Source organism: Moschus berezovskii, chromosome 4, assembly GCF_049115385.1.
Source record: "Moschus berezovskii isolate FMDL1 chromosome 4, NW_MosBer_1.0, whole genome shotgun sequence".
NCBI classification, from domain to species: Eukaryota; Metazoa; Chordata; class Mammalia; order Artiodactyla; family Moschidae; genus Moschus; species Moschus berezovskii.
In genome coordinates, this window is record NC_142463.1 from 21542620 (window position 1) to 21569075 (window position 26456).

Below are 26456 nucleotides of genomic sequence, written 5' to 3' on the forward strand. Positions count from 1 at the left end.
TGAGTGACTCCAGAGTGTGAAGCTGTAGGGGGCTGGACACGCTCTCCCTGCTAGGGTCGGCCCCACAGAGCAGGTATTATCTCCCCTCCTCCTCCCCGTGTTATTCCCTTCCCTTTTCTCTCTTCTGTTTCATCCTGCTGCTTTCAGAGAAGACACACGCATTCCATATGATATTGTGCACTTTATCCAGGGATGGGGAGAGAGGAAACCATGTGAGTGAAACGGGGGTAGACCCATCTCACACAGGAGAGAGCAGTGGCCCAGGGCAAAGGGAGTCACACAGGATTCAACAGGTCCAGTGATGGCTCCCCAGGTGTTCTGGTCCTGATCCAGAACCACAGAAAGAGCCTGTTTGATCTGAGTTGCTCAGGTGAGCACAAAGTCTTGCTGAAAGAGAAGGTTATGTGAAGACAGAAGCAGAGGGACATTTGAAGATGCTGCTGGATTTGAATGTGGAGGAGGGCCCAGGACTCTAGGAATGCAAGGATTGAAGCTCTAGATGCAGAAAGTCAAAGAGCGGTATCCTGTTCCAGGTCACAGGATGAGGGGCCTGTCAACATCTTGGTTGTGTCCAGGGAAACCCATTGTTGACTTCTCACTCCAGAGTCATCAGAGGATAACTTTGTGCTGTTCTAAATCCCTAAGGCAGAGACAATTCATTTTACCTTCAAAACGAAAGTGAGTTCAGGGTCAGAAGGCAGGCAGATGGAGAATCCCAGGGGAGAACTGAAGACTGGAGGGTGTTGGGTGATCAGGATGCGGGTGGACAGAGAGATGCAGGGGGTCAGAGATGGGTGGAGACACAAGTGGATGGGGAGCCTGGAGAAAGGTGAGAGGAGAAGGGCAGAAAGTCTGCTGGGCAGGAGGCAGGAGATGAGGCACGCGGGCAGGGGGCAGACAGAAGCAGGAAGTGGGCAAAGGGGCAAGGGCAGGAGAGAGTGACAGCAAGACAGGTGGCAGGCAGGGGCCCTCAGAGCTTGTCCTTGTCCCCACCTGGATCAGAGAGCTTCCTGAGCTGCAAGTGAATCCCATTTTTGGATCTCAGTACAATGACTGGCATGGGCACAGAGACCCTGGAGGGATCCAGTGACAGCTCAAAGCGAAGCAAGGTCAGGGCCACGGCCACCTTTAACTCATTCATGGCAAACTGCCTCCCGATGCAGTTCCTAGGTTGGGAGATAAAAAGGAAGTAAGCAGAGACTTCTAACTAACCCCTGCTGAGCAGAGGGATTCAGTGCTGTCCTACACGTGGTCTAGCCCTGATTTGTTCCTCACTCATCACACCGAATTTGCCAGCAAAGCTCTCCCCCTATTAGATTACAAAGCCCACCTGTCTAAGGACTAGCTCTTAACTCCTACTCCTGCTCTCAGCAGGAAAACCTGGGGAGCATCGGTGTTCTAAGCCACAGATTCAAGTCAAGTGGATCAAGAACTGTGAACTAGTACTTTATTCATTCGTCCACTGGTAATTCCTGGTTTCAGGTCAGCCCAGGGCACTATAGGGTCAGGGTGGACACCCTCTCAGGACCTTACCACTTATGATGGACAAACAGGCTTGCACAGTACCCAGAGACGACAAGACGGGGTTGTACAAGGAATCAGAATGGCAACCGGGCTTCCTGGAGAGGACAGGGTTTACAACCCTGAACCTACTGGACCAATTCCCTCCCAGTTAAAGGTCTGGCTTCCTGTCTCCCTCAGACCCTCAGTCAATCTACCTTTGTAACATTCCCATTCTAATCTAGAGATGACCCTCTTAATCATCCCTTGGGCTCCTCATCAGGACTTCTCAGCCTCCTTTCCTCCCTTCCCTCTAAAGCCACAGTAGTCTGTTTCACATAACAGGGAGGATACATCCCAGTGTCTTGGTACACGGAGACACACTTAATACATACTTCCACATTTGAACAATATTAATTGAATTGAAAAACAACTCAAAAGGAATGAGAGTATAAGAAATATTCAGTTTGACCGCCTAGGAATCAAACCGCCTAGTCCCTCTTGCCCTCTAGTGGCAGTTGCATGACCTGCAGCCATGTTAAGGAAGGACTGGACCCTGGTGTAAAGCAAATCCTAGAAAAAATTCAGGAAGACAATTTGCTTCAACACTTTTCTGTAAAGGTTGATTCACCAGCTGAAAGTTTCCAAGATCTGTACTGTCAGAAAAAACTTGTTCCTACTAAGTTACAAAGTCACTGAAGTTACTATTTCAGGGGAGGTTCTGTAGCCTTTAAGATCTTCACAGCAATCATTTAGGAGTGTATCATCCAGGCTAACAGCTATTTCAAGGGTGCTTTATGTTTCACATGCAATAGATTTTTGAAATGCACGTGTCAAACACAAAGTAGTCTCCCCTGTAGGGAAAGAGCAAATTAGCCAAGATGGTATTGTCAGCGCTCTCGCCCTGGGGTCCTCACTGTTGCCACAGGGTTTGTAACCAACGATTGTGGAACAGCTAGACCACGTATAGCACTGCATACGTGCATCACATGGTACTCGCTTGGACTCTGGCTACTTTTGTCATATAAGCTCCACCTGGAAAAGCTCTGGGGGAGGTGTGGGCTACGCCTTTAGAAGTTTCACCTGAATGCCTTGGTTACTGCTGCATTGGGGCTACATTGGAGCAACCTCATGGTTATGTCATGTGGGGTTATGTTCTAGCTTTGCTATGGTGTTTACGGCTGCTGCTACGGCGGCTGCATCAAGGAGGACAGAGCTGTGTTATGGCGGCCATAACACAGCCAGCAGAGAATAAACGTGTCTGCAGTTCTTAGGCTCCTCCAGTCCTCTCCCAGCCTCTTAGCTGACGCTTCGTCTATCCTGGGTTCAGCAAACAGTGTGCACACTGTGAACTGTGAGACACTGGCGTCATGAGCAGGATCAGCAATAGAGTCCCCAAAGCGGACTTGATTGTCCCCACTTTAACATTTTTCTTACTAACATTGCTCTGTACAATCTGGGACTATGGTATCTAACCTCTGCTTTTTGTAAAGAATTTTGCCAACAGCAAATATATGTCATGGTTATATTAATACACAGTCAAATCTATGTCGGATGTACTGCAGGAAGTGAGAGCACACTCATGACTGTGAAACTTTCTTCAAACTAGAACTATAACTGATCACATACATGACTTGAAGCCTCAGGACATGGAATTCCCAATCCAGGCAAGCACGACGAATACAGTGAGGGTGGACAGGTGAATTAAGCAGAAAGCTTTGAACTGACTAGGAAGGTGAGAACAGAGAAAATCATCTTTTAAGGTGACCGAAATTGTGCCAACCAAACGTGTAGTTTAAATTTCATGAAGACTTGTAATGCTAAAATGTCATACTCCTAAAGTGAGGAAAACCCTGAATACTTTGAATTGGCCACTGACATGGAAATGAGGTCAATCCTTGTGGACAGTAGGAGGTCAGTGTCCTGTGGTGAGTCCTGAAGACCTTCGTGTACGTGGAGACCCAAGACTCCTTCTCAGCACATCAACATACAAGGACAGACCTTCATGCTCTTCATATGAAGGTAGATAGTCATACACACTGGGTAGCAACCGGTTATACTTGCTTCCCCCAGGACAGAGGCCTCACCTGGATCCTCCTGAGAAGGGCAGGAAGGCATGGCTGTGGCGAGTAGAACCTGGAGCAAATCGGGTTGGATCAAACACCTGCAGTGAGAGCACCAGGGCTAGGATATTTGGGGTCAAACCCCTCACATGAACCCACTGGGGGATAAGAATCCCAAAGAGGGAGCAGGGGAAGGGTTTGATGTCAAGAGAACATCCCATCTCCTCCCCCTATGTCCATCGTACCTCTGGGTTCGGCCACACCTTTGGGTTGTGATGAAGTCCATAAATGGAGAGGGAGACTGAGATTCCTGTGGGGCAGAGAGGTGAGAGAGAAGCCTGATGTTCTCATAGTGCAGGGGATGTGCATCTTCACAAAAGTCCTGGAAGCCACCATGGGAGTACCCTCCGTCGGTCTGAATGACATGATGCTCTTGCAAGACAGGTGGGCGGGGCATGACAAAGCACACGATCACAGATTAAGGAGTAGGTGAGCATAGCCCCAGATTGAGAATTAAAAGAACTGCAAGGTTACACTTAGGAGCAGCTCTGGTGACAACTCACATTTATCAAGTGCCATCATGAACCTGGGGAATGTGCAAGAATCATTTAATCCTCACGCAAGCACTCCTGTGCCCACGAGCCCATGAAGCACCTGAGCCTCAGAGAGGTTATGGGTTGGGTCTGTGATCCCACAGTTAGAGAGAACAGGGCTAGGATTCAGACCCAATGGGTGCTGAGTCAGTGGGTGGCCTCCAGCCATGGCAGGGCTCTCAGACCTCATCATCACCTGCTCTTTGCCATCCACCAGAGGGCACCTCAGAGACTAGACCCTCTGACCCATGACAGTGGAGTCTCTTGAGCTCCCTCCTTTACTTACACCCCATATGGAAGAACCATGCCTCCCCCTGCTTCTGCTTTTCTCTTAAGCCTTCGTGATTCAATGAATTAGAAATTTAGGCTCCATCATAAGACCGCACAGAAGGGTCAACATTTATTTGTTGAGCTGTGTTGCATTCAAGTTTTGTGTCAAACATTTTTTCTTCAGTAAAGTTTAATTCCATTACAATGGTGTGTTGGTTTATTCCATAATACAGTGCAAATAAGGCACAGTTATGTATCTGTGTATATATATGGAGAAGGAAATGGCAACTCGCTCCAGTATTCTTGCCTGAGAAATGTCATAGACAGGGAGCCTGGTGGGCCACAGTCTATGGGGTGGCAAAAGAGCCAGACATGACTTGGCAACTAAACAACGGCTGTACCCCTCCATGTGCACCTCTCTCCCCCTTCCCATTCCACCCCTGTAGGTCATCTAGAGCATCAGGCTGGGCTTCCTTTTATATAGCAGCTTTCCACTAGATACATACCAATATTTACACATGATAGTCTATCTATGGCGATGTTACTTTCTCAATTTGTCCTACCCTCTTCTTCCCCTCCTGCGTCCACAAGTTCATTCCTTATGTCTGCACCTACATTGCTACTCTGCAAGTACATTCATCAGCACTATTTTCCAATATTCTATATATACGTGTGTGTGTTAATATACGATATTTGTTTTCCCTTTCTGAGTGCTTCACTCTGCATAACAGGCTGTAGATTCTTCCACCTCACCGCAACTGACTCAGATTTGTTCCATTTTATACTGAGTAATATTCCATTCTGTATACAGACCACGTCTTCATTATCCATTCATCTGTCAGTGGACACCTAGGTTGCTTCCACGTCCTGGCTAATGTAAACAATGCTGCAATGAACACTGCAGCATGTGTGCTTTTTGGATTCTGGTTTTCCCAGGGTATATTCCCAGTAGTAGGATTGTTGAATATATGGTAGTATTAATCCTAGGTTTTATGGAAAAGCATTTTTTTAAAACTCATTCAAACTATAGAATAACTGTTATCTTCAGGCAGACAAGAGCCAGAGCATCCTGGAACTGGAAAGCAGGTGGATTACTGGTCTAGCACGTCGTCCTACAGAGTGCTTAGCTGAGTTTTGAGGTGAAGTTCATACCTGCAGGTAAGGAGCGCCCGTCAGGGAAGGTGATGGGTTTGCTAAGCTCTCTGCTGATGACTGGTACTGGTGGATAGAGTCTCATGGCCTCCTGGATGCACATGGTGGTGTAGGGCATTTGGTCCAGATGGTCCCTGAAAGGAAGCCCATGATGGCAGGAAGGACTAGACAACCAGGGATTCTCTCTAGCTCAAGTGGAACAGGGTTCTTCTATCTCCTGGACACTCACCAGGTGATGGAGGTGTCATCTCGCAGGAGGTTCTGGATCTCTTGCCTGCATCTCTGCTGATGTTCAGGATGGGAGGCTAGAGCATAGAGGATCCAGGAGATGCCACTGGCTGTGGTGTCGTGACCCTCGAACATGAACGTGTCCACCTCAGCCCGGAGATCCTTGTCAGACAAGCTGCTCCCATTCTCCATCTGTGGAGGCAGGGCCACAGTGCAGGGTCTGCTCTTCCTGTGTGCTTCTGCCGAAAGGCTCAGGCCCCGCCTCCAACACTCACTCTGGCAAAGAGGAGGATGTCCAGGAAGTCCAAGTGCCTCCTGCTCCTCACCTTCTCCAGCTCTCCCTCCTTCTGCAGGTGAGCCTTCCTCTCCTTGATCACTGCGTCTGTCCCAGAACAGTGGTTCCCAGCCAGAGCTGAGCACTCTGGGGACTCAGATTCTGCACTCACCATAACCCCATCTGTCCCTCAGGCCCAGTCTGGGTGCCAGGTGGATGAGGGTGAGCCCGTGGGGGCTCTCCCTGAATGCTGCTGGGAGGGGTTCTCACTCAGTCATCAGCAATGTAGTGACCCCTATAACTCCCTGTTCAACAGCTGACACCCCGAACCCTGGGTTCCCAGTCCCTGCAGCAGGTAGGTGTATGCCAGTTCCTGAACAGGAAGCAGTCTGGGCTTTGATGAGGCATCAAGGCCAGGCCATTGCACATCAGCATGATTAAGTTGGGGGAGAAGCCCAGGAGGGGGAGTGGAACCTGTGTGTTGATGGGCAAGGTGACAGACTCGGTGGTTCCAGCGGCCTTCAGGGGTCAGCCAGTAGATGAGGTCGTTCTGGTGGAAAGCATTCCGCAGTCGGCAAATAAGCAGATGACTGAGGTCCCTGATGGCCTGGATGTAGGACTGGGAGTTCCTGAAGGGAGAGGACACAAAGGTGACGGAAGTTGAGGGAGGTGCTGACCTGCAGAGAGTCAGATTCCTCAGGTAACACAAGGCATTGTGATTTCTGCCTCATGTCCTTGGCGTCCTGCCCCTGGAGTCCTTTACAAGTGTCCTGAGAGCCCAGGCTTCTCCCTGTACAAGAGTCAGGGACCTCTGACTGGGTCAAGGGTGGTCCGAGTAGAATTTGACCCTGGCCCATGTCTCTGTGTAGAATGTTACTATTTGGGGCTGATAAGCATCCACACTGCCCTTTCTGACTCTCAGGTAAGTCCTGCCCAACTGATGAAAACAGGACCCTGCCTTTGAAGAGCTGTCACTGACCTGTCCGTCTGGATGCTGCCCTGGTGGCTGAAGGCGCACTTCATGATGGTGTCCAGGGTCATCGTGGAGACGTGCCCGAAGATCTCCAGATGTGAGTCCTGGCTGACGAGCTCCTCCCACTTGTCCTGTGGAGGGAGGAGGCACCGACCCTGCTCTGCTTCCCCAGAAGACCTGTGCTGCAAGGCCAGGCTTTCTCTCTGTCTCTACATCTTCAGATGAGATTTCCTCATTTCCTAAGCAGACATCTTTTAGCAGCTTAGGGCTGTAACACCCGTGTGAAACGTGATGCCTGTTTTTCTGAATCTTTCTAATAATGCAGTTATATTCTCTTCTAATATCCTAACTAATTCTGAATATTTGGGATAATTTATGAAAATAACCACCTTTGGCAAATCAGAAAGCATAGTTTCTCAGGGACAAAGGGAGAACTTTTGCATCCTGAGGTCGGATCTGGACAGGTGATATCCAACACTGGGAAGCAAATATTTCAAGGTAAGGAAAAGCTAAAGTAGCTCTAATGGGGCTCCTAGATGGGGCATGAGCTACTCAACTCCTTTCATTCATCTAATGTTAGCTAAGAACAGGTGGTACTTGGTCTGGATCAGAGGTGATATTTTTGAAGACCCAGCTCTCTGATTGTAGACCGGGACTCATTCCCTCCTATGAATGGCTCAGTGACGTGCAGAAGCCATGGAACCCCGGCCAGAGCCCACTTGTGTGACATCCTGGGATGTCCACTCTGCTAACGAAGATGCCACTGTCCAGGCCAGCCAGGGTCAAACTGAGCTGACCTGCTTGCTCTATTCCCCTGTGTTCAGACATGGAAATGGGAGAAGAGTGGACCCTGAATACACCATGGCCCTGATTTCTCTTGGTGAGGAGAAAACTATGGATCCACTCGATGCTTAGAAGTTCCTCTGTCCCAGCTAGTTTTAACAAGTGCTGTCTCATACTAAGTCATGTGTGCATCAATCTGGGTGGCTATATTCAATGAGTGTAAGAGGGATGTAAGTGTCTGATAGTGGACTATGTCAGCTGTGCTGGATTCTAGTGTTTATGGTGACAAGGGATGGACTCACCAGCATCACTCGGACGGAGTTGGCCATGATTCCCACGTAGGGCTTCAGGATGTCATAGTGAAAGGCTGGGGTCAGCATCCGCCGGTGCTGGAACCATGTCTGCCCCTCCAACAGCAGCAAACCTGTCCCTGAACCACAGAAGGGTGTGTGTGGGTGTCGTGGAGACTCGGGCCATCTTGGGATGTCAGGAGAAATCTCATGAGGGGCAAGGGTCGGTGAGGTCAGCACACTTCAGCTATGTGAATTTCCAATATGTCTGTCCATAGCATGTGACTATGACAGCAATGAGGTCAAGAAACTGTAGGGGGGCAGGTGATAAAAGAACTTATTGAAAAGTCAGGCTGGGAACATTAGAAAAGACTGAGATTTGATGATGAAGTGGCTAGGCTTGAGGAGGGCTACAGCGCCATTACAAAGACTGACGTTATTATTAGAAAAATGAGGTTTGATTCAGAGATGAGGGTGCTTGGCACCTGTTCTTCTCCATTTACACAAACAGACCGCTCTTGGTTAACATAACCGGTGGGTGGTTTGCAGTTGTATTTAAATATACTTACCAATCCAGGGCTTTGCGAATCTGTGGATAATTTGATCCTTGGGGTCTGAAAAGTAAGGAGGGAAGATGGATGGGACCAAACATGGCAGACAGCCTCTAGAGTGAGGTCTAGACCATGGGCTCCCTTCCCTTCCTGGTGCTTGTCTAATGGCAGTCAGGCTGAAGCCACCACCCACTTGCCTCCCATCCCTGACTTTCTCTGTCCTGATAGTCACCGTGGTCCCAGGAAAGTAGCCTCAGTGTTGTAGAGCAGAACACAAAAAGGACTAAGATGGTGAATTGCCCTGAAACATAAACTCTGTTCAGTGCCATAGAATGAGACAGAATCTGTGCTTTTTCTACAATCGGTGGTGGTCTGGCCATCTCAAGACCCAGGACAGGCAACAGTGAATGGTGCCCAACCTAGGACAGTGTGGACAGGGAATTGGCTCCAGGTCTGGGATCATCTCTGTTTGTTTGTAAAAAGAAAAAAGACTTAAAAGAGAAACCAGACCCACCAGGAGTAAAGCATTTATTAATAGTAAATAATGTTGTCTTTAACTGTCTTTGGTTGAGAGGGTGTTTCGATGAATTCAGGCCTTGAAGACAGAAGTGTCAGTCTTTTGTGGAATTTCACACCCAGGGACATGTACTCAATGGAAGATCGTCACCAGCTGAGGGTTTCCCTCTCACCTGATCTCCCCAGGACCATCTTCATGCAGTCAGGGTCATAGGCCAATACAATGGCCCTTGTGCCCCACATCCAGCGAACACAGGCCCTTGGGTATTTCTCTACCATTTTCAGTAGGTATGGCAGCTCACCCTCCTCTTCAAACTGTCACCAAGGGAAAGACGAGTCAATGACTTCTTTGTTTTAGTTCCAGAGCAGGAGTGGAGGTGAAGGCCTGGAAGGGTACCAGGTGATCACTCTGGATCCATCAGCAGAACTGACAGCTTAGAACTATTTCTTCTGACCTGGAATCTCATCCAACCCTGCAGGCTGTCCACCATTCTTCTAAGATCGGATTCTGTCCCATGTCAAGTAGAGTTATGGGCCAACACTACAAACTGCCTATAGAATCTTACATCAAAGACAACTCCATGGCCTGTGAAACATTTGGAAATAATTTGCACGCAGTGACAGAATTGCTTGAGCAATTTATGATAATTTGTATCACTTGGTGGGCTTCCCTGGCACCTCAGGTGTTATGGAATTTACCTACAAAGTGGGAGACCTGGGTTGATGCCTGTGTTGGGAAGACCCCCTGGAGAAAGTAAACAATTTTCATATTATTTGGTTAATTTAGAGAAGAGATAGATAGTTTAAGAATTGAATTTCTATATTAATTTCATTTTGCCATCCTGATCATATATATGTTTGATGTTATCCCAGCATACATGTTAAAGTATATGAGTATGAAAAATGTTTGGAATGTGTATGGCTAAGTGAAAAAAATTAAAAATTAAAAAATTAAAATTAAAAAATTAAAAAAAATAAAAATATTATAATATTATTATATTATTTTCCATAATGAGTGTGTGCACAGTTGCAGGTCAGATTCTCCATGTTAACATATGAGAATGGTATTGAAATAAGATTTTGATATGTGGATTTTTAATCTCTGATTCATTGACTAATTGTCAGAAACTTTTGTGCACTTCCCGTCTTGTTTTTTTTTTTAATTTTTATTTAATAAATGGTACAAAGCACAATGCCAAAAACATTAACAGTTAAAATTTCACCAAATGAAAAACGGCTATAGAATACACAGTTGTAAAAAGCTACATTAAGTTATTTTACAACTGCCTCAAGCTGCAAAGGAAAAAAAACCCACTTCCCATCTTGTAGTGGACTTTGTGCACCCCTGAGTGTGGACCACATGGCCTTTCCTCTCTGACTTTTCCCTCTCTCCTTTTCCCTGACAGGCTGGCGATTCCACAGGACCCATTGCTCGGCCCCCAGGATGCTGCACCAGCCTCCCTGCACTGGGTCCACCTGCTCATCTTCCAGGTCTCTGCTCGTGTTCTTCCCTCTACCTGGTGGCCTGTCATCGTTACCACAGAGCAACTGCCTCTCCTCAACTTTGGAGACTCAGTTTGTTTAGTTACCTCTGGATTTCTTGTCAGCAGTTGATCCCAGGCAAGTTCCATTTAGTCACATCGTCTTTATTTCAGTGGCTTCTGTGTCATTCAGATCAGCCCTCTGCACTTTGGTATCTGATCTCTGCCTGCATCCTTCTACCATCAAGACTCACCAGCTCTGAGGCAATTTGGCTACTCTGGGTCACGTTCCTTCACTGAGTTTGTGTTTACTGAGCAGTAACTCTGTGCCAGACACAGATTCAAGGCACTAAATTAGGATGTGGCTCTAGATGTTTGTCTGTTTGGAGCCTGCAGGCTAGTGAAACAGATGAGAGATCAAGTGGCCGTAACAGGAGGGCGTCATGAAAGTGTGATGGACAGAAGACAAAGCCTATGGGGAAGCTTTGGGGAAGGGGGCCTGACTCAGACCTGGATGTTAGGAGAGTCTTCCTGCACTTGCTTTGTCTTTGACTCATAATTTACCAAGATGCTTTCAGGGTAGAAAGATGAACCCAAGACAAGATTTCCCAGAAGAGCTCATAGCTACGATCTTGCAGAGAGAAATAGTTGAATCCAGTTACCACTGACTTGTGGGAGGGACATCCAAGGGAAAAAGAGTGTCCTATCCACTCCTGGGAGATTCAGGATGAAAATGACTTGGTCCTGGGTCTTGTCAGACAGTCACAGGAGAGACGAGATCATTCCAGGGAGAAGGCACATGGGAGCCGAGTCCCAGAGACTGGAATGCACAGGCAGGGGGGGAGGACCTTGAGTGACTTGGGGTGCAGGAGAGTAGGAAGGAGAGGGGAGAGAGGTGCTGGGCCAGCCTGCATGGGGCTTGGGCTGCTTCTAGTTCTTCTCTTTGTCTCCACTCTGCTCTAATCGTGCTGCTGAGAAAGAGAGACCTCAGCTCTCTGCAACCTGTGATTATCTCCTAACTTGTTTAACCACAGACCCTTGGTGGCCCATTTCCATGTGGCCCCAGACTTTGCTCTGGCTTCCCCACCTCCAGGCTTTGGTGCCAGTGCTGGGTGGGCAGGTGCTGCCCCTCCCAAGCTGCAAGCTGCTCCTTTCCCTCCTGCCTGTCCCTCCACACAATGGTCTGACACCACTCTGTGCAGGCTCTGTTGTGGGGGCTGAGGGTGAGCAGGATTACAGGCTCAGTTCCAAGAGCTCAGAGTTCAGAGATAAGACACCAGAGAGGCAGTTCTCCTCACCTGGCCCCTTCATGGGAGTTTGCTCCTGTGTGTGGCCTCTGGTGTGGGTTTCTGGCTCTGACCTTAAGGGCCTAGAAAATCCCTTAGTCTGAATGAACCAAGCCGGTTTGTCTCCATACCTGACATAACCCAACCCAGCAGGCAAGCCTCATTTCCTGTGACTTGACACCTTAGATTCCTGTCTGTTGTCTCCACACACAGTGAACCCACAGGGCTGATCTATCGGACTGGACATCTGTGCTCTCAGGCAAGCACAGGGCCAGGTATGAACTTGCTGAGTGTGACCATGCTCTAGATCTCCAGCCCTCACTGCCCTCCCACTCCCCCATTCAGCTCCATCCTACCTCTTTCTTGTGTCCATAGAACCAGTGGGAAGGAGGAGATGGGAACTGATGAAGGGCTTTGAGCAGCCACTGTCTGCGCAGGTAGAGCTGTGCTGCCTTGAGCAGAAGCAGAACCAGGCCGAGCAGGGAGACCACCTGCAGGAGCCCAGTGACCCCGATCAGGGCTCTGGAGGGGCTCAGTGCAGAGACACTCATGGTGCAGTGGCTTCTGGATTGCTGACTGCCCCTGACTGTGGCTGACCTCTCCTGAGCACCCAGCCTGATCTGAGAGGACCTCCCCGCCCACCTGGGGGAGGGTGAAGGTGAAGGCAGAGCTCAGACCTGGGCCTCCAGAGTTGCTGTTCTTTTTTGTTTTTGCGTTTCTTAAACCAATCTCTCTTTTGGTACAAAATGTAAGTTTTAAGCAGGGAAGATAATGTTTATAAATTGATCTGTGAGTCTGGGTTTTTCTAGGATACTGCAAACTATCGCTTGCTTACATTTTTTGAAACCTTTAGACAGTCTGAAATAAAACAGAAAAATAAATATTGTTAACAGCTTCCTGATGACTGAGTCCCTTCAGTGTTCACCTGAAATTATCACACATTGATAGTTGAGTGTACTCCAAGAAAATTTGGGCTGGTGGCTCAGAGGGTAAAAATCTGCCTACAATGCAGGAGACCCAGGTTAATCCTTACTCAGGAAGATCTCCTGGACAAGGAATGGCTACCCATTCCAGTATTCTTGCCTCGAGAATTCCACAGACAGAGGACCCTGGCACGTTACAATCCATAGTATTGCAAAGAGTTGGATCCTACTGAGTGACTAATTTGCTTTTCAGTAAAAAATAAAAAAGATGAAAAAAAAACTAGCAATCATATAGATTAAAAAAAAAAAAAAGCTTCCTCGAATAACATATCCCTGCTGCTAAGCTGCTAAGTCACTTCAGTCGTGTTCGACTCTGTGCGACCCCATAGACGGCAGCCCACCAAGCTCCTCCATCCCTGGGATTCTCCAGGCAAGAATACTGGAGTGGGTTGCACTTTCCTTCTTCAATGCCAGAAAGTGAAAAGTGAAACTGAAGTCTGTCAGTCGTGTCCGACTCTTAGCGACCCCATGGACTGTAGCCTGCCAGGCTCCTCTGTCCCTGGAATTCTCCAAAGTATTGCAATTCTCCAATACACTCCAAAGTATAAAGGAGTGGTACCTATTCCCTTCTCCAGGCGATCCTCCCGTTTCAGGGATCAAGCCCAGGTCTCCTTCATTGCACGCAGATTCTTCACCATCTGAGCCATTATGGAAGCACCATGAGTAACACAGTTGACATAAGAGCAATTATCCACTTACAGAGTCTATATACTATGCAATGGCCATCAGTGAAGTGGGAACAGCAGTGCAAGTGTTTTAACGGTTCCATGTGTCAACCCTTACCTCAGAAAGGTGACATTTGCACCCAAAAACCCCCACAGTTTCTCAAAATCAAAATAACCTGGAAATCTAATACAACAACCTCCATGAACTAACTGGGTTTTGGCTGTCTCTCTGTGGCTGATTCTAACAGTCCCCGTCTTAGCTCCACTCTGCTGATGATGACTGAGACTCCTTCTCTTGCAAAAAGACTGGCCCCACACAGTGTGCCCTCACCCCCTCTACAACCCAGTACCACCCTGCCACAGGGCTGAGTGCTGGCTCATTAAGTGGGTAGATGCTGTGCTTCCCCAACCTGCAAGCGACTCATTTCTCTCATCCTCTCTCTCCACACACCTGGGCTGAGCATCCCTCAAGGTCAGCCTCTGTGCTATGTACAGGGGTAAAGGAAGGGGATGATACCTCAGCCCCAGGAAACTCACAGCACACTGTATGAGGGAAGCATGCCCAGAGATAACCAGACCCAGTTTAAGGGCACAAGTCAAATATCAGCACTCTTTGCTTCAAGGCCATCCTTGAGGTTGATCATTCTGTCTGGGGATGTCAGTTTTAAGCAAAGTCCTGTTTTCCACAAAATCAAGTAAGTTGGCCCGCTCTACCTGACCTGATTTCCCACAAAGCAGGCGAGCCTCTTACACTGTGACATGACAGCATCTTAGATTCCTGTCTGTGTCTCCACACACAGTGTCCCAAGGGCTGATCCATCAGACTGATGTCTGTGCTCCGAGGCAAGCTCAGGTCCAGGCAGGGAGGGTGGGATTGACAAATGGGCAGGAAAGCACCTGGAAGCCTGTGAGAACAGCTGAAGGTGCTCAGTCTGGAGAACAGGGAGACTCAGGAAGGAACAGCTTTGTCCTCAGAGGGCCCGACTGCCAGGACAGTCTGAGATCTCCCTAAGGAAGGGGTGTCTGAAAGACCCGAGGTTACCAGTACAGGGCCTGAAGAGGAGTGAGCTCCCAGGACTGGGTGAGGGGCCACCTGAGAGGTTAGCTGGCTTTTCCCTGGGAACCATGTGATTGTTACACAACAAGACTTTGTCCTGTGGACTTGTTGACCCCAACCTTACTCTAAGAACCCGAGCCATTCCTGCCTTCCCGGTCCCCTGTCCTTCCCCCACCACCTACCTCCTGGTTGTGACTGAGGCTAATTAACAACGCTTTAAGCACATTTTTATAATCACATTGCAATGACTGATTAATCATGCAAGGCTTTTCTGGGTCTTTGTGACCCCATGAACTGTAGTCCACTAGGCCTCTCTGTCCATAACATTTTCCAGGCAAGAATGCTGGACTGCATTGCTGTGGCCTCTTCCAGATGATCGTCCTGACCTAGGGATCAAACCTTGGTTTCCTGCATTGCAGGTAGATTCTTCACTGTCTCAGCCTCCAGGGAAGCCCTGTGATCACATTGGAATGATTGGTTTTATAATATCAATACATAATTACTTCTCCATTCAAATACTTGAGAATTTCAACAAAGTTTTGTCCTTGATCTTAATTATGGTATTTTCCTACTAATAGGTTTACTTTGAGCTGCAACCAGAAAATGTGTTCACCTTGGACTACACCCCTCGCTTTCCGTCAGCCACAGAGGATCCAAAACCAGTTTCAGTCCTACTTCACTGAAGTACTACACTTGTAGCAGGAGTAGTTCTAGAATTCCCTTTATACTATGAAAGAAAGCAATTATATAATCAACGATTTCACACTCTGCTTGGGAGCCTTTAATACACTGTTTGTTGCAATCTGTTCTTAAACAAAAAAAATGGTATTTTAAAACTTGTTGCTTTCTTCTGAGAAAACTTTAACTAGACTCTCCAAGAAAAAAAGAAAAAAGATATTACAACTGATACCACAGATATACAAGTTACATAAAAGAATACTGTGAACAATTCAGTTCAGTTCAGTTCAGTCACTCAGTCGTGTCCGACTCTCCGCAACCCCATGAATCACAGCACGCCAGGCCTCCCTATCCATCAGCAACTCCTGGAGTTCACTCAAACTCATGTCCACAGAGTCAGTGATGCCATCCAACCATCTCACCCTTGGTTGTCCCCTTCTCCTCCCGCCCCCAACCTTTCCCAGCATCAGAGTCTTTTCCAGTGAGTCAACTCGTCACATGAGCTGGCCAAAGTATACATGCCAACAAATTTGATGACCTAGAAGAAATGGAGAAATTTTTAAAAGCTTACAACCTACCAAGTCTGAAACATGAAGAAAAGAGAAAATCTAAACTTACTGATTACTAGTAAGGGGATTGAATCAGTAATCAAAAACCTTCAATAAACAAATTGTCTAGGACCAGACAGCTTCACTGGTGAGTTCTACAAAAACTTTGAAGAAGAATTCATACCGATTCTTTTGAAGCTCTTCTCAAAAGAGAATAGGTGAAAACACTCCCAAACCCTTTATATGAGGCCAGTATTACCCTTGCAACAAAACCAAATAATGCTATCTCAAGAAAACAAAATTACAGGCCAATATCTGATGGACATAGACACCATGGATCTTCAACAAAATATTAACAAATTGAATTGAACAATAATTTAAAAGTTGGAAGCATGAAAGTCCCCACGGACCCAAAGCAATATTGAGAAAATGAACAAATCTGGAGGTATCATCCTCCCAGACTTCAGTCTATACTTCAAAGCTGTAGTAATCAAAACAATACACTACTGTCATAAAAACAAACACATAGATCATTGACATAGAACAGAGTTCCCAGAAATAATCCCACACATATTGGTTCGTTAATTCATGACAAAGGATTCAAGAATATTCAATGGGAAAAAGGCAATCTCTTTAATAAGTGGTGTTGGGAAAACTGACTGTAACATGCAAAACAATGATGCTGAACCACTATCTTAAACTTAACTGAAAATAGATTAGAGACGTGAACATAAGCTCAAAAGATCTTAAAACTCCTTAGAAGAAAACATAGGCGATAATCTCCTTGGCATCAGTCTTGGCAATGATTTTTTGGGTTTGACACCAAAATCAAAATAAGCAAGTGGAATATAACATATAAGTCAAACTGAAAATCTTCTGCTCAGTAACAAAAGTGCTCCAAAAAAATGAAGAGGCAACCTACCAGATGGGAGAAAATATTTGCCATTCATATATCTGATAAAGGGTTGGTCTACAAAATGGATAAAGAATTCATAAAATTAATAGCAGAATTACATATCTGATTAGAAATGGGTAGAGGATCTGGATAGGCATTTTTCAAAAGAAACATATAGATGGCCTACAGACACATGAAAAAGTGCTCAGTATCAAAAATCATCAGGAAAATGCAAGTCAAACCACAATGAGTTATCACCTCAAACTGTTAAAACTCTTATAACAAAAAAGACAAGAAATGTGTTAGCGAGGATCATGAGAAAAGGTTACACTGTGAACGATGTGTGGCAATGTAACTTGGTGAAACCTCTATGGAAAACACTATGTTATTTATAACAGCCAAGAGAAATAGAAACAATCTAAGTGTTAATTGATGAATGATGGATGAATGAATAAACAAAACGTTTATAAATGGATAAAACATGACACAGAGAGAGAGAGAGAGGGAGGCTTCCCTAGTGTCTTAGCGGTAAAAAATCCGCCTGCAATGCAAGAGCCACAGGAGACACAGGTTCGATCCCTAGCTGGAAAGGTCCCCCGGAGGAGGGCATAGCAACCCACTCCAGTATTCTTGCCTGGAGAATCCCCATGGACAGAGGAGCCTGGGAGGCTACAGTGTATAGGGTTACAAGGAGTCAAACACAACTGAAGTGACTGAGCATATATATGTATATATATATGGAATGTAATTCAGACATAAAAAAGGAAGGCAATCTGGCTATTTGTGACAGCATGGATGAAACTTGAGGGCATTATGTTAACAAAAATATGTCAGACCAAGAAAGACATCATCTCACTTAAATGTCTAAACCAAAATAAAATAAAACAACTGGACTTACAGGAAAAAATTGGAGGTTGCCAGAGGTGGGGGATGGGGCTTAGGCAAAATGGGTTGAGTCAAAAGGTTCCAACTGTCAGTTATAAAATAAATAAATCCTGGGGTGTAGGAGATGCAGGAGATTCTGGCTCGATCCCTGGGTCGAGAAGATCCCCAAAGGAGGAAATGGCGACCCATTCCAGTGGGTTAGACTTATGCTTTGTATTCATTATTCGTAATTTAAATGATGAGCAAGATCTACAAAAGATAGGAGAATCATTGAAAGCTCTGCCTATATCTTTGCTAAATATTGGAAATCTAGCACTAACAGACAGACCATTCCTGACAGGCTTCTATATTTTAAAAGGACAACAGAAGTAAGGCCGATCATTTAAAAGTTTTTTATATTAAATAGGGGAAGTCATCTTAATCAAGGCCATAAACATTAGCTCTACTCCAAAATGGGTTTGTTAAGGTAGCAAAGTCTGGTAATTGTATAACACGTAAACCTTTCTATTCAGAGGGGAGATTCTTAACACTATGTTCATTTGTAATGACTTATTATAGAAAGTTGGACTGTGAAGAAAGCTGATCGCCGAAGAATTGATGCTTTTGTACCATGGTGTTGGAGAAGACTCTTGGAGTCCCTTGGACTGTGAGGAGATACAACCAGTCCATTCTAAAGGAGATCAGTCCTGGGTGTTCATTGCAAGGACTGGTACTAAAGCTGAAACTCCAATAGTTGGCCACCTCATGTGAAGAGTTGACTTAATGGAAAAGACCCTAATGTTGGGAGGGATTGGGGGCAGGAGGAGAAGGGGACGACAGAAGATGAGATGACTGGATGGCATCACCAACTCGATGGACGTGAGTTTGAGTGAACTCCGGGAGTGGTGATGGACAGGGAGGTCTGGCGTGCTGCAATTCATGGGGTCGCAAAGAGTCGGACACGACTGAGCGACTGAACTGAACTGAACTGAACTGAATGACTTATTATAAGTTTCTTGCATGCTCGAGCATGCCCAGTTGCTCAGTTGTGACCAACTCTTTACGACCCTATGGACTATAGCCCTCCAGGTTCCTCCATCCATGGGATTTTCCAGGTAAGAACACTGGAGTGGGTTGCCATTTCCTCCTCCAGGGATCTTCCTGACTCATGCATCAAACCTGTCTCCTGCCATCTCCTACACTGGTGGTCAGATTTTTTACCACTGCACCACCTGGAGAGCCCTATGACGAGCTATTTCTATTTAATTAGCCATAGCACTTCTAATATCAATGGTACAAGAAGTTTTAGGGTATTCATACCTTCAGAAAAAATCTAGTTTATTGTCTTAGATGGAATACCTATACTAATTGCCAAAGTTGTAAGATATTAAAGAATCAATATACCCTTTAACTTCCTCTGTATTACTATTTATCATTGCTCAGTTCTATTGCTTGCCTTAATATTAACACACTGAATTCTTCTACCCATACCACACCCATTAGTTAATATAAAATTAAGGGTATGATTTATTTCACCAATAACATGCTAGCTCTGTACTCCATCCTAAGGTCAGGATGAACTTCAAATTGTAAATATGCCTACAACTGGTACATTAGGAGCAGCTGCGGGGGCAGGGAAGGGACTGAATTCACCCTAGAGATTTCAGGGAGAGTATGACCCTGCCAATATCTTGACTTGGCCCAGTGATATTGATTTCATCTATGACCCCAAGAATTATACCACAATAAATTTATATTGTTTTAAGTCACCTAGTTTCTGGGCAATTGCTACAGTTCTCCTGCAAATCTAATAAAGGTAGGATGGTAATTCTAACTCTGAATACCTCACACAGGTATTCACTCATTCATAGTCATTCACTCACTCAAAAATTAATATCTTGTGAGTTCACGGTTTGGTGCCTTAAGTCAGAAAAATGAATTAGTTCAATAAAATATGATAAAAGATATACTGAAGGAATGAATAGTAGGCTTGGGCCACCCAGGGAAGGAGAATATTAAAAAATAAAGATGTCTGGAGGATGGATAGGAGAACACCAGATGGCAAACACTAGGAAAATTTCCAAGTATTGTCAAATCCATGGATGTCATACATGAAAAAGCAAGGGGTAAGGACACCATCTTCAACTCAACACGCCTCTCACTTTTCCCGTGATTATCTCCTTCTAGGTCATATCCAAGGCCCATAACACAGAAAGTAAAACACCATACATTTCAGGAAAGATTCTTTGGAGAGCTTTCCCAAAGGGGCCCCATTTCCCATGGATGAGCTCTTTGAACTATTTAACCTCTTACTCCCAACACCCTCCTCCTTTCCCATGTTCATGACAGGGGATTTATTACACAACCTGTGAGGCCAGAGTTCTTTCTTTGTCCCCTAAAACCTGAGCTCTGTCCAAACTCCAGGGCATGTAACCGCTTACACTCATTCTTCTCCAATTTCACCTTGTTCTCTGGTTGCCTTCCATCCCCCTCTGTGTCCCCACACAAGGACTCTTGGACCCTGATCCTTTCCCTCACTTGGCTCAGCACTAGCTTTTCTCCACAGCATAGGGGTAGTAAGGGAATGAACTCTGAAGTGGGAGAAGCTGGATTTGAATTCTGGTCATTACCCTTTCCCTTCCCCAGTCCTTGGCCTCTTCTATGCAGCTGGGCTCAAAATGCTTGGTAATAGCCAACATTAGTGAGCACCTCCTGCATTAAAGGAACTAGGCAAAGAACATTATGTTTGATCCCACAAGGGTCCTACAAGACAGATTAAAATAATGCCCATAGTCTAGGCAAGAAAATGAAGGCACCAAGAGGCTATTCTCACCCAGGGTCACTCTGTTGGTGAGAAGTAGACCCAGGATTCAAACCCAGTCTGGATCCAGACACTTTGTTGTTAATCATGAGCGTGAACATTAATGAGTGGGCTGAACTGCTCTCCATATATGAATGCAGCCTGATTTTCCAAGGGTGTTTCATGCTTGATCTGTTTTCCGGTGATCCAAGTAGCAGGAGAATCTTCCAGGTTATCAACTCCATGTACTGGTATAAATGCAGCCTCACTACTCAGGGCTGCCTTTGTGAGAAAGTGTTGGGCAAACTGGGTGGTTTGATGTAGCAATCACCGAAAATGATGTTTATGGAGAATTTTCAATGAACTTGTTACAACGTGAAATTATTCAACTGTAGAGCATGAGCTAAACTCTTTAAAAAATATGTCAGCTGTGGTTAATATTTATTAACCAGTAAATATTTTTTCATTCATTTGGTGCTCACATAACCCAACCAAGGACTCCTTGAAAGTTGTCACTTAGCATTCTATGTCCTTATAATTTCCATAACTTGGACCAGAAGACAGTACCTATTGATGATCCTCAGTAAATACTTACTGATTTGATAAATGAATGAAAGAGGGAGGAAGTGTAACTTTGGACTAGTTCAATCATCATCCTCAATAGACTAGGGTCAGTTTTTAGTGCCATATTTTAATAAGGAACTTAACATTTTTATTTCAGGATGGTTCCTGGTTCAGGTTCTAGGCAACGGAAAGGTGGAAGAGGGATTGTAGTCAATTTCCAAGGCAGCAGCTTGAAGTGATTACTGCTATGGGGAAGTCACAGGCACTTCTTGTTCTCTGCACTTGAGAAAGTTGGGTTTGATGCTGATGCAACTTATATCTTATTTACATTTACCCTCATATAAAGAGAGCTACTTCCAGGAAAAGTCTTTCAAGCTGAATAGTTCCTTGCTTTCCCCATGCAGTTGAAGTCACAGAACAATTCTCTTTATTTTAGTCAGGAGTCATTATGTATCACCCCCACTGGATCTTAAAACTCAACATTGAAAAAACTAAGATTATGGCATCTGGTCCCACCACTTCATGGCAATTTTATAGAGAAAAAATGGAAACAGTGACAGACTTTATTTTCTTGGGCTCCAAATTCACTGTGGAAGGTGACTGCAACCATGAAATTAAAAGACATTTGCTCCTTGGAAGGAAAACCATGCCAAGCCTAGTCAGCATATGAAAAAGTAGTGACATTATTTACTGATGAAGGTATGTAAAGTCAAAGCTATGGTTTTTCCAGTAGTCACGTATGGACTTGACAGCTGGACCATGACGACAGCTGAATGTTGAAGAAGAAGCTTTCGAAAGAACTGTGATGTTGGAGAAGACTCTCGAGAGTCCCTTGGACTGCAAGGAGTTCAAACCAGTCAATGCTAAAGGAAATCAATCCTGAAAATTCCTTGGAAGGACTGATGCTGAAGCAGAGTTCCAATACTTTGGCTACCTTATGGGAAGAGCTGACTCATTACAAAGGCCGTGATGCTGGGAAAGATTGAAGGCAGTAGGAGAAGGGGATGACAGAGGACGAGATGGTTGGATGGCATCACTGACTCAATGGACCTGATTTTGAACAAGCTCTAGCAGATGGTGAAGGATAAGAAAGCCTGATGTGCTGCAGTCCATGGTGTCACAAAGAGTCAAACATGACTGAGGGACTGCACAAAAACAAATTTAAATCACGTCTTTCTGCCTGGATATAGATACAGAAATGATTCTGAGAAAGCCCAATATCCTTTTTTGTAATCTACACAATGCTGGCAGTAAAAGCGGTAAAGCTTTTAAAGCTGTCTCTTCAATGTTTACATAGTGCTTACACTTTATAAAGCACAATCGCAACTACTCGATTTACCATGTGTTATGAAGCTTGTTTTACGGACAACATCTAAACAGGGATAGTGGACTTCTCAAGACACAAAACAATTCAGTGTCAGAATTAAGACCATCACCTTAAATTCTAACTCCAGCTTTGCTAATACCTGATCAAGATTGCTGGGAGAAATATCAATAACCTCAGATATGCAGATGACACCACCCTTATGGCAGAAAGTGAAGAAGAACTAAAGAGTCTCTTGATGAAAGTGAAAGAGGAGAGTGAAAAAGCTGGCTTAAAATTCAATATTCATAAAACTAGGATCATGGCATCTGGTCTCATGACTTCATGGCAAATAGATGGGAAAATAGTGGAAACAGTGACAGGCTTTATTTCTTTGGACTCCAAAATCACTGCAGATGGTGACTGCAGCCATGAAATTAAAAGGCGCTTACTCCTTGGAAGGAAAGTTATGACCAACCTTGATAGTATATTAAAAAGCAGAGACATTACTTTGCCAACAAAGGTCGGTCTAGTCAAGGCTATGGTTTTTCCCGTGGTCATGTATGGATGTGAGAGTTGGACTGTGAAGAAATCTGATTGCCGAAGAATTGATGCTTTTGAACTGTGGTGTTGGAGAAGACTCTTGAGAGTCCCTTGTACTGCAAGGAGATCCGACCAGTCCATTCTAGGGGAGATCAATCCTGGGTGTCCTCTGGAATGACTGATGATGCTAAAGCTGAAACTCCAATACTTTGGCCACCTCATGCGTCGAGTTGACTCACTGGAAAAGACTCTGATGCTAGGAAGAATTGGGGGTGGGAGGAGACGGGGACGACAGAGAATGAGATGGCTTGATGGCATCACCGACTCAATGGACATGAGTTTGAGTGAACTCCGGGAGTTGGTGATGGACAGGGAGGCCTGGTGTGCTGTGATTCATGGGGTCGCAAAGAGTGGGACACGACTGAGAGACTGAACTGAACTGACTCTCATTCATTTTGTGTCAGCCTGCGATGTGCTGGCATGGTGCCAGCTGCTTTCCCTGTACCATCATTTCTATACTCTCAGCCCTAGAATGTACTCCACCCCCCAGAATCTTTCCAACCTTATCTCTGGCCACTGCCACATCTAGTGGCAGCTCCTGGAATACATCACATTTTTTCCTACTCCAGAAATGCCCTTCCCCTTACTCTTCACAGGGTCAGCTCCATTATCATCCATTGGTTTGACCTTGAATGTTCTCTCCAACAAGAGACCATCCTGGGTCTCTCTATCTAAGCAGGGCCTCCCTGTCAGTCTCTCTCCCAGCACTGTGCTTATTTCCTTCTTAGGACTTAGTACTACCTGCCGTCATTTTACTTTACTGTTTACTTGCTTATTATGCAGGGAGGGGTGCTCCCTACATCTTCCCAGGCAGCCTTCTCTTTCCCTGCTGGCCTGGCTGGTAACGCTGGGTTCCTGGGGGGCAGGCCTTCTGTTGCTATTTCAAATCCAGTAGACCGGGAGTTTGAACAAGGTGGTGTCCTGGGCCCTCCAGTTTTCTTAAGACACTGACTCTGGTTTGGACAGTTCCTTGGATTCCTAAACATCTATGACCTTGATTTGCCAAAGCTGTGAACACTGGAGAAGGTGAGGGCTGATGGGAGAAGTTGAAGCTCCTGAGAGCAAAGGGCTCAGGGTGGCAAATGGGGAGGGGTCCTAGGCCTGCACCCAAAGTCTGGCCAGGTGTGGATCCACCCTGTTTATCACCTGGCATCCTCAGGGAATCCCTCAACCCCTGCCTGACTCAGTCTTCTCTGCCTCCTGAAGATCCTAAGGCCCAGATATACATGACATCTTCTTCCAGTGGATTGGTGAGTGAGCACCTGCCTTCCCTGCCTTTTCCACTCCCCTTTCGTGCTGTGTGAGAAGGATCTTTGCCTGGCCTGTCTCTCCCTGCCCTGTTCCCACTCAGTCAGTCATCTGATCAACCGGACTGCCTGGTCCCCATGTTCCTTTCTGAGCTCAGCTGTTCAGCTTCCTAGTGTGATGACAGAGAAGGAGGCAGGAGAACTCATGGCTGGTCGGAGAAGGAGGAATCAGGTAGCTTCTTCTGCTGCGTTTCCCTTTTGTCCTGTGTGGACGTCTATTCTGCTGGTTCTGTTTCTCTGTTAGAACTCAGACTATCTCAGAGTTTGCTACCCATAATGGTTGTAGAGGAGGAAAATCTTAGGGATGAGTTTCCTGAGTTTACTTCTGGATGGAAGGTTCTCTAATAGAAGTAGCTGGAAAGACACTGATGACTATGTGGTCAGTGGTAAAGAGGACACAGGGAGTCTAAGGCATGAGGTAGCAGTGTTGTTGTTGTTCCCTTGCTAACTTGAGTTTGGCTCTTTGTGACCCATGGACTGCAGCATGCCAGGTTTCTCTGTCCTTCAGTTTCGCCTGGAGTTTGTTCAAATTTATGTCCATTGAATTGGTGATGCTATCCCACCATCTCATCCGCCACCACCCCTTTCTCTTCCTGTCCTCAATATTTCCCAGCATCAGGGTATTTTCCAATGAGTCTGTTTTTCATGTCAGGTAGCCAAAGTACAGGAGCCTCAGCTTCAGTATCAGTCCTTCCAATGAATATTCAAGGTTGATTTCCTTTAGGAATGACTGGTTTGATCTCCTTGCAGTCCAAGGAACTCTCAGGATTCTTCTCTAGCACCACAGATAGAAAGCAACAATTCTTTGGGACTCAGCCATTTTTATGGTCCAACTCTTACATCTGTACATGACCAACTGGAAAAAACCTTAGCTTTCCCTATACAGATCTTTGTCAGTAAAATACTGTCTCTGCTTTTTAATATGCTATATAGTTTTATCATCGTTTTCCATTCAAGGGGCAAGTGTCTCAAATTTCATGGCTGCAGTCACCATCCACAGGGATTTTGGAGCCCAAGAAAATAAAATCTGTCACTGCTTCCACTTTTTCTGCTTCTGTTTGCCATGAAATGTTGCAATCAGATGCCATGACTTTAGTATTTTGAACCCTGAGTTTCAAGCCAGCTTTTTCACTCCTGTTTTTCAGTCTTATTAAGAGGCTTTTAGTTCTTCATTTTCTGCCATTAGAGTGGTATCATCTGCATATCTGAAGTTGTTGGTATTTCTCCCGGCTATCTAGATTACAGTTTGTGAGTTATCCAGCCCAACATTTCCCATGTTATACTCTGCATATAAACTCAATAAACAGGGTGACAATATACAGTCCTGTTATGCTCCTTTCTCAATTTGGAACCAGTCTGTTGTTTAATGTCCAGTTCTAACTGTTGCTTCTTGACCTGCATCATTCAGGTTTCTCAGGAGGTAGGTAAGGTGGTCTGATACTCCCATCTCTTGAAGAATTTTCAGTTTGCTGTGATCCACATATGTGATCAAAGGCTTTAGCATAGTCAATGAAGCAGAAGTAGATGTTTTTCTGGAATTCCCTTGCTTTCTCAATGATCCAGCGAATGTTGATAATTTGATCTGTGGTTCCTCTATGTTTTTTAAACCCAGCTTGCACATCTGGAAATTCTCGATTCACATATTGCTAAATCCTAGCTTGAAGGATTTTGAACATAATCTTGCTAGCATGAAAAGTGAGCACAAGGATATGCAGTTTGAACATTCTTTAGCATTGCCCTTTTTGGGGATTGGAATGAAAACTGACCTTTGCTAGTCCTCTGGCCACTGCTGAGTTTTCCAAATTTGCTGACATATTTAGTACAGTCCTTTAAGAGCATTATCTTTGAAGATTTTAAATAAAGATCCACAAAACATCATCATTGGATGTCACTAACCAAATTTTTATAAAAGGCAAGATTCTGATGACCATATACTTGATATCGTAGAACTTTTCAGTAAAATTAAAGAGTTTAGTAAGAATGGCTGGTGGGTTCTAGCTGTACTGGTGAAAGCACCGAAGGAAATGAATGAGGTTGGGGATTCAAATTCCCAGGCGAAACTACGCATAGCTGACCAGAAAGCTTCAATGTCTGACCTGAAAAAAACATTTGTTTCCTGTAGCCACAGGGCCTCAGCCAGGGCTGAGGTTTGTGAAAACTAAATCCAGAATCTCATCCTGTCAGTGTCTGAATTACATGCAAACTGATTTCCCAATCTTCTGCCAGAGT

At 45.4% G+C, this 26456-nt stretch overlaps 1 protein-coding gene across 2 annotated transcripts; it reads right to left on the reverse strand.

Annotated features, from left to right (window-relative positions):
- Nucleotides 1-970: 970 nt before the first annotated feature.
- LOC129540799 (cytochrome P450 4A24-like) lies at nt 971-12511 on the reverse strand. 2 transcript variants are annotated; one of them, XM_055402212.2, is made up of 12 exons: nt 12317-12511; nt 9367-9508; nt 8696-8740; nt 8139-8266; nt 7060-7184; nt 6555-6709; nt 6082-6188; nt 5808-5998; nt 5579-5712; nt 3809-3873; nt 3588-3664; nt 971-1166 (listed from the first exon to the last, which is right to left on the reverse strand). In XM_055402212.2, the coding sequence occupies exons 1-12, from the start codon at nt 12509-12511 to the stop codon at nt 971-973; spliced, it is 1560 nt and encodes a 519-aa protein (XP_055258187.2). The 2 variants fall into 2 exon arrangements, with proteins under 2 accessions (XP_055258187.2, XP_088690959.1); XM_088834833.1 differs by having other exon boundaries at nt 6555-6630; nt 7056-7184.
- Nucleotides 12512-26456: the final 13945 nt, after the last annotated feature.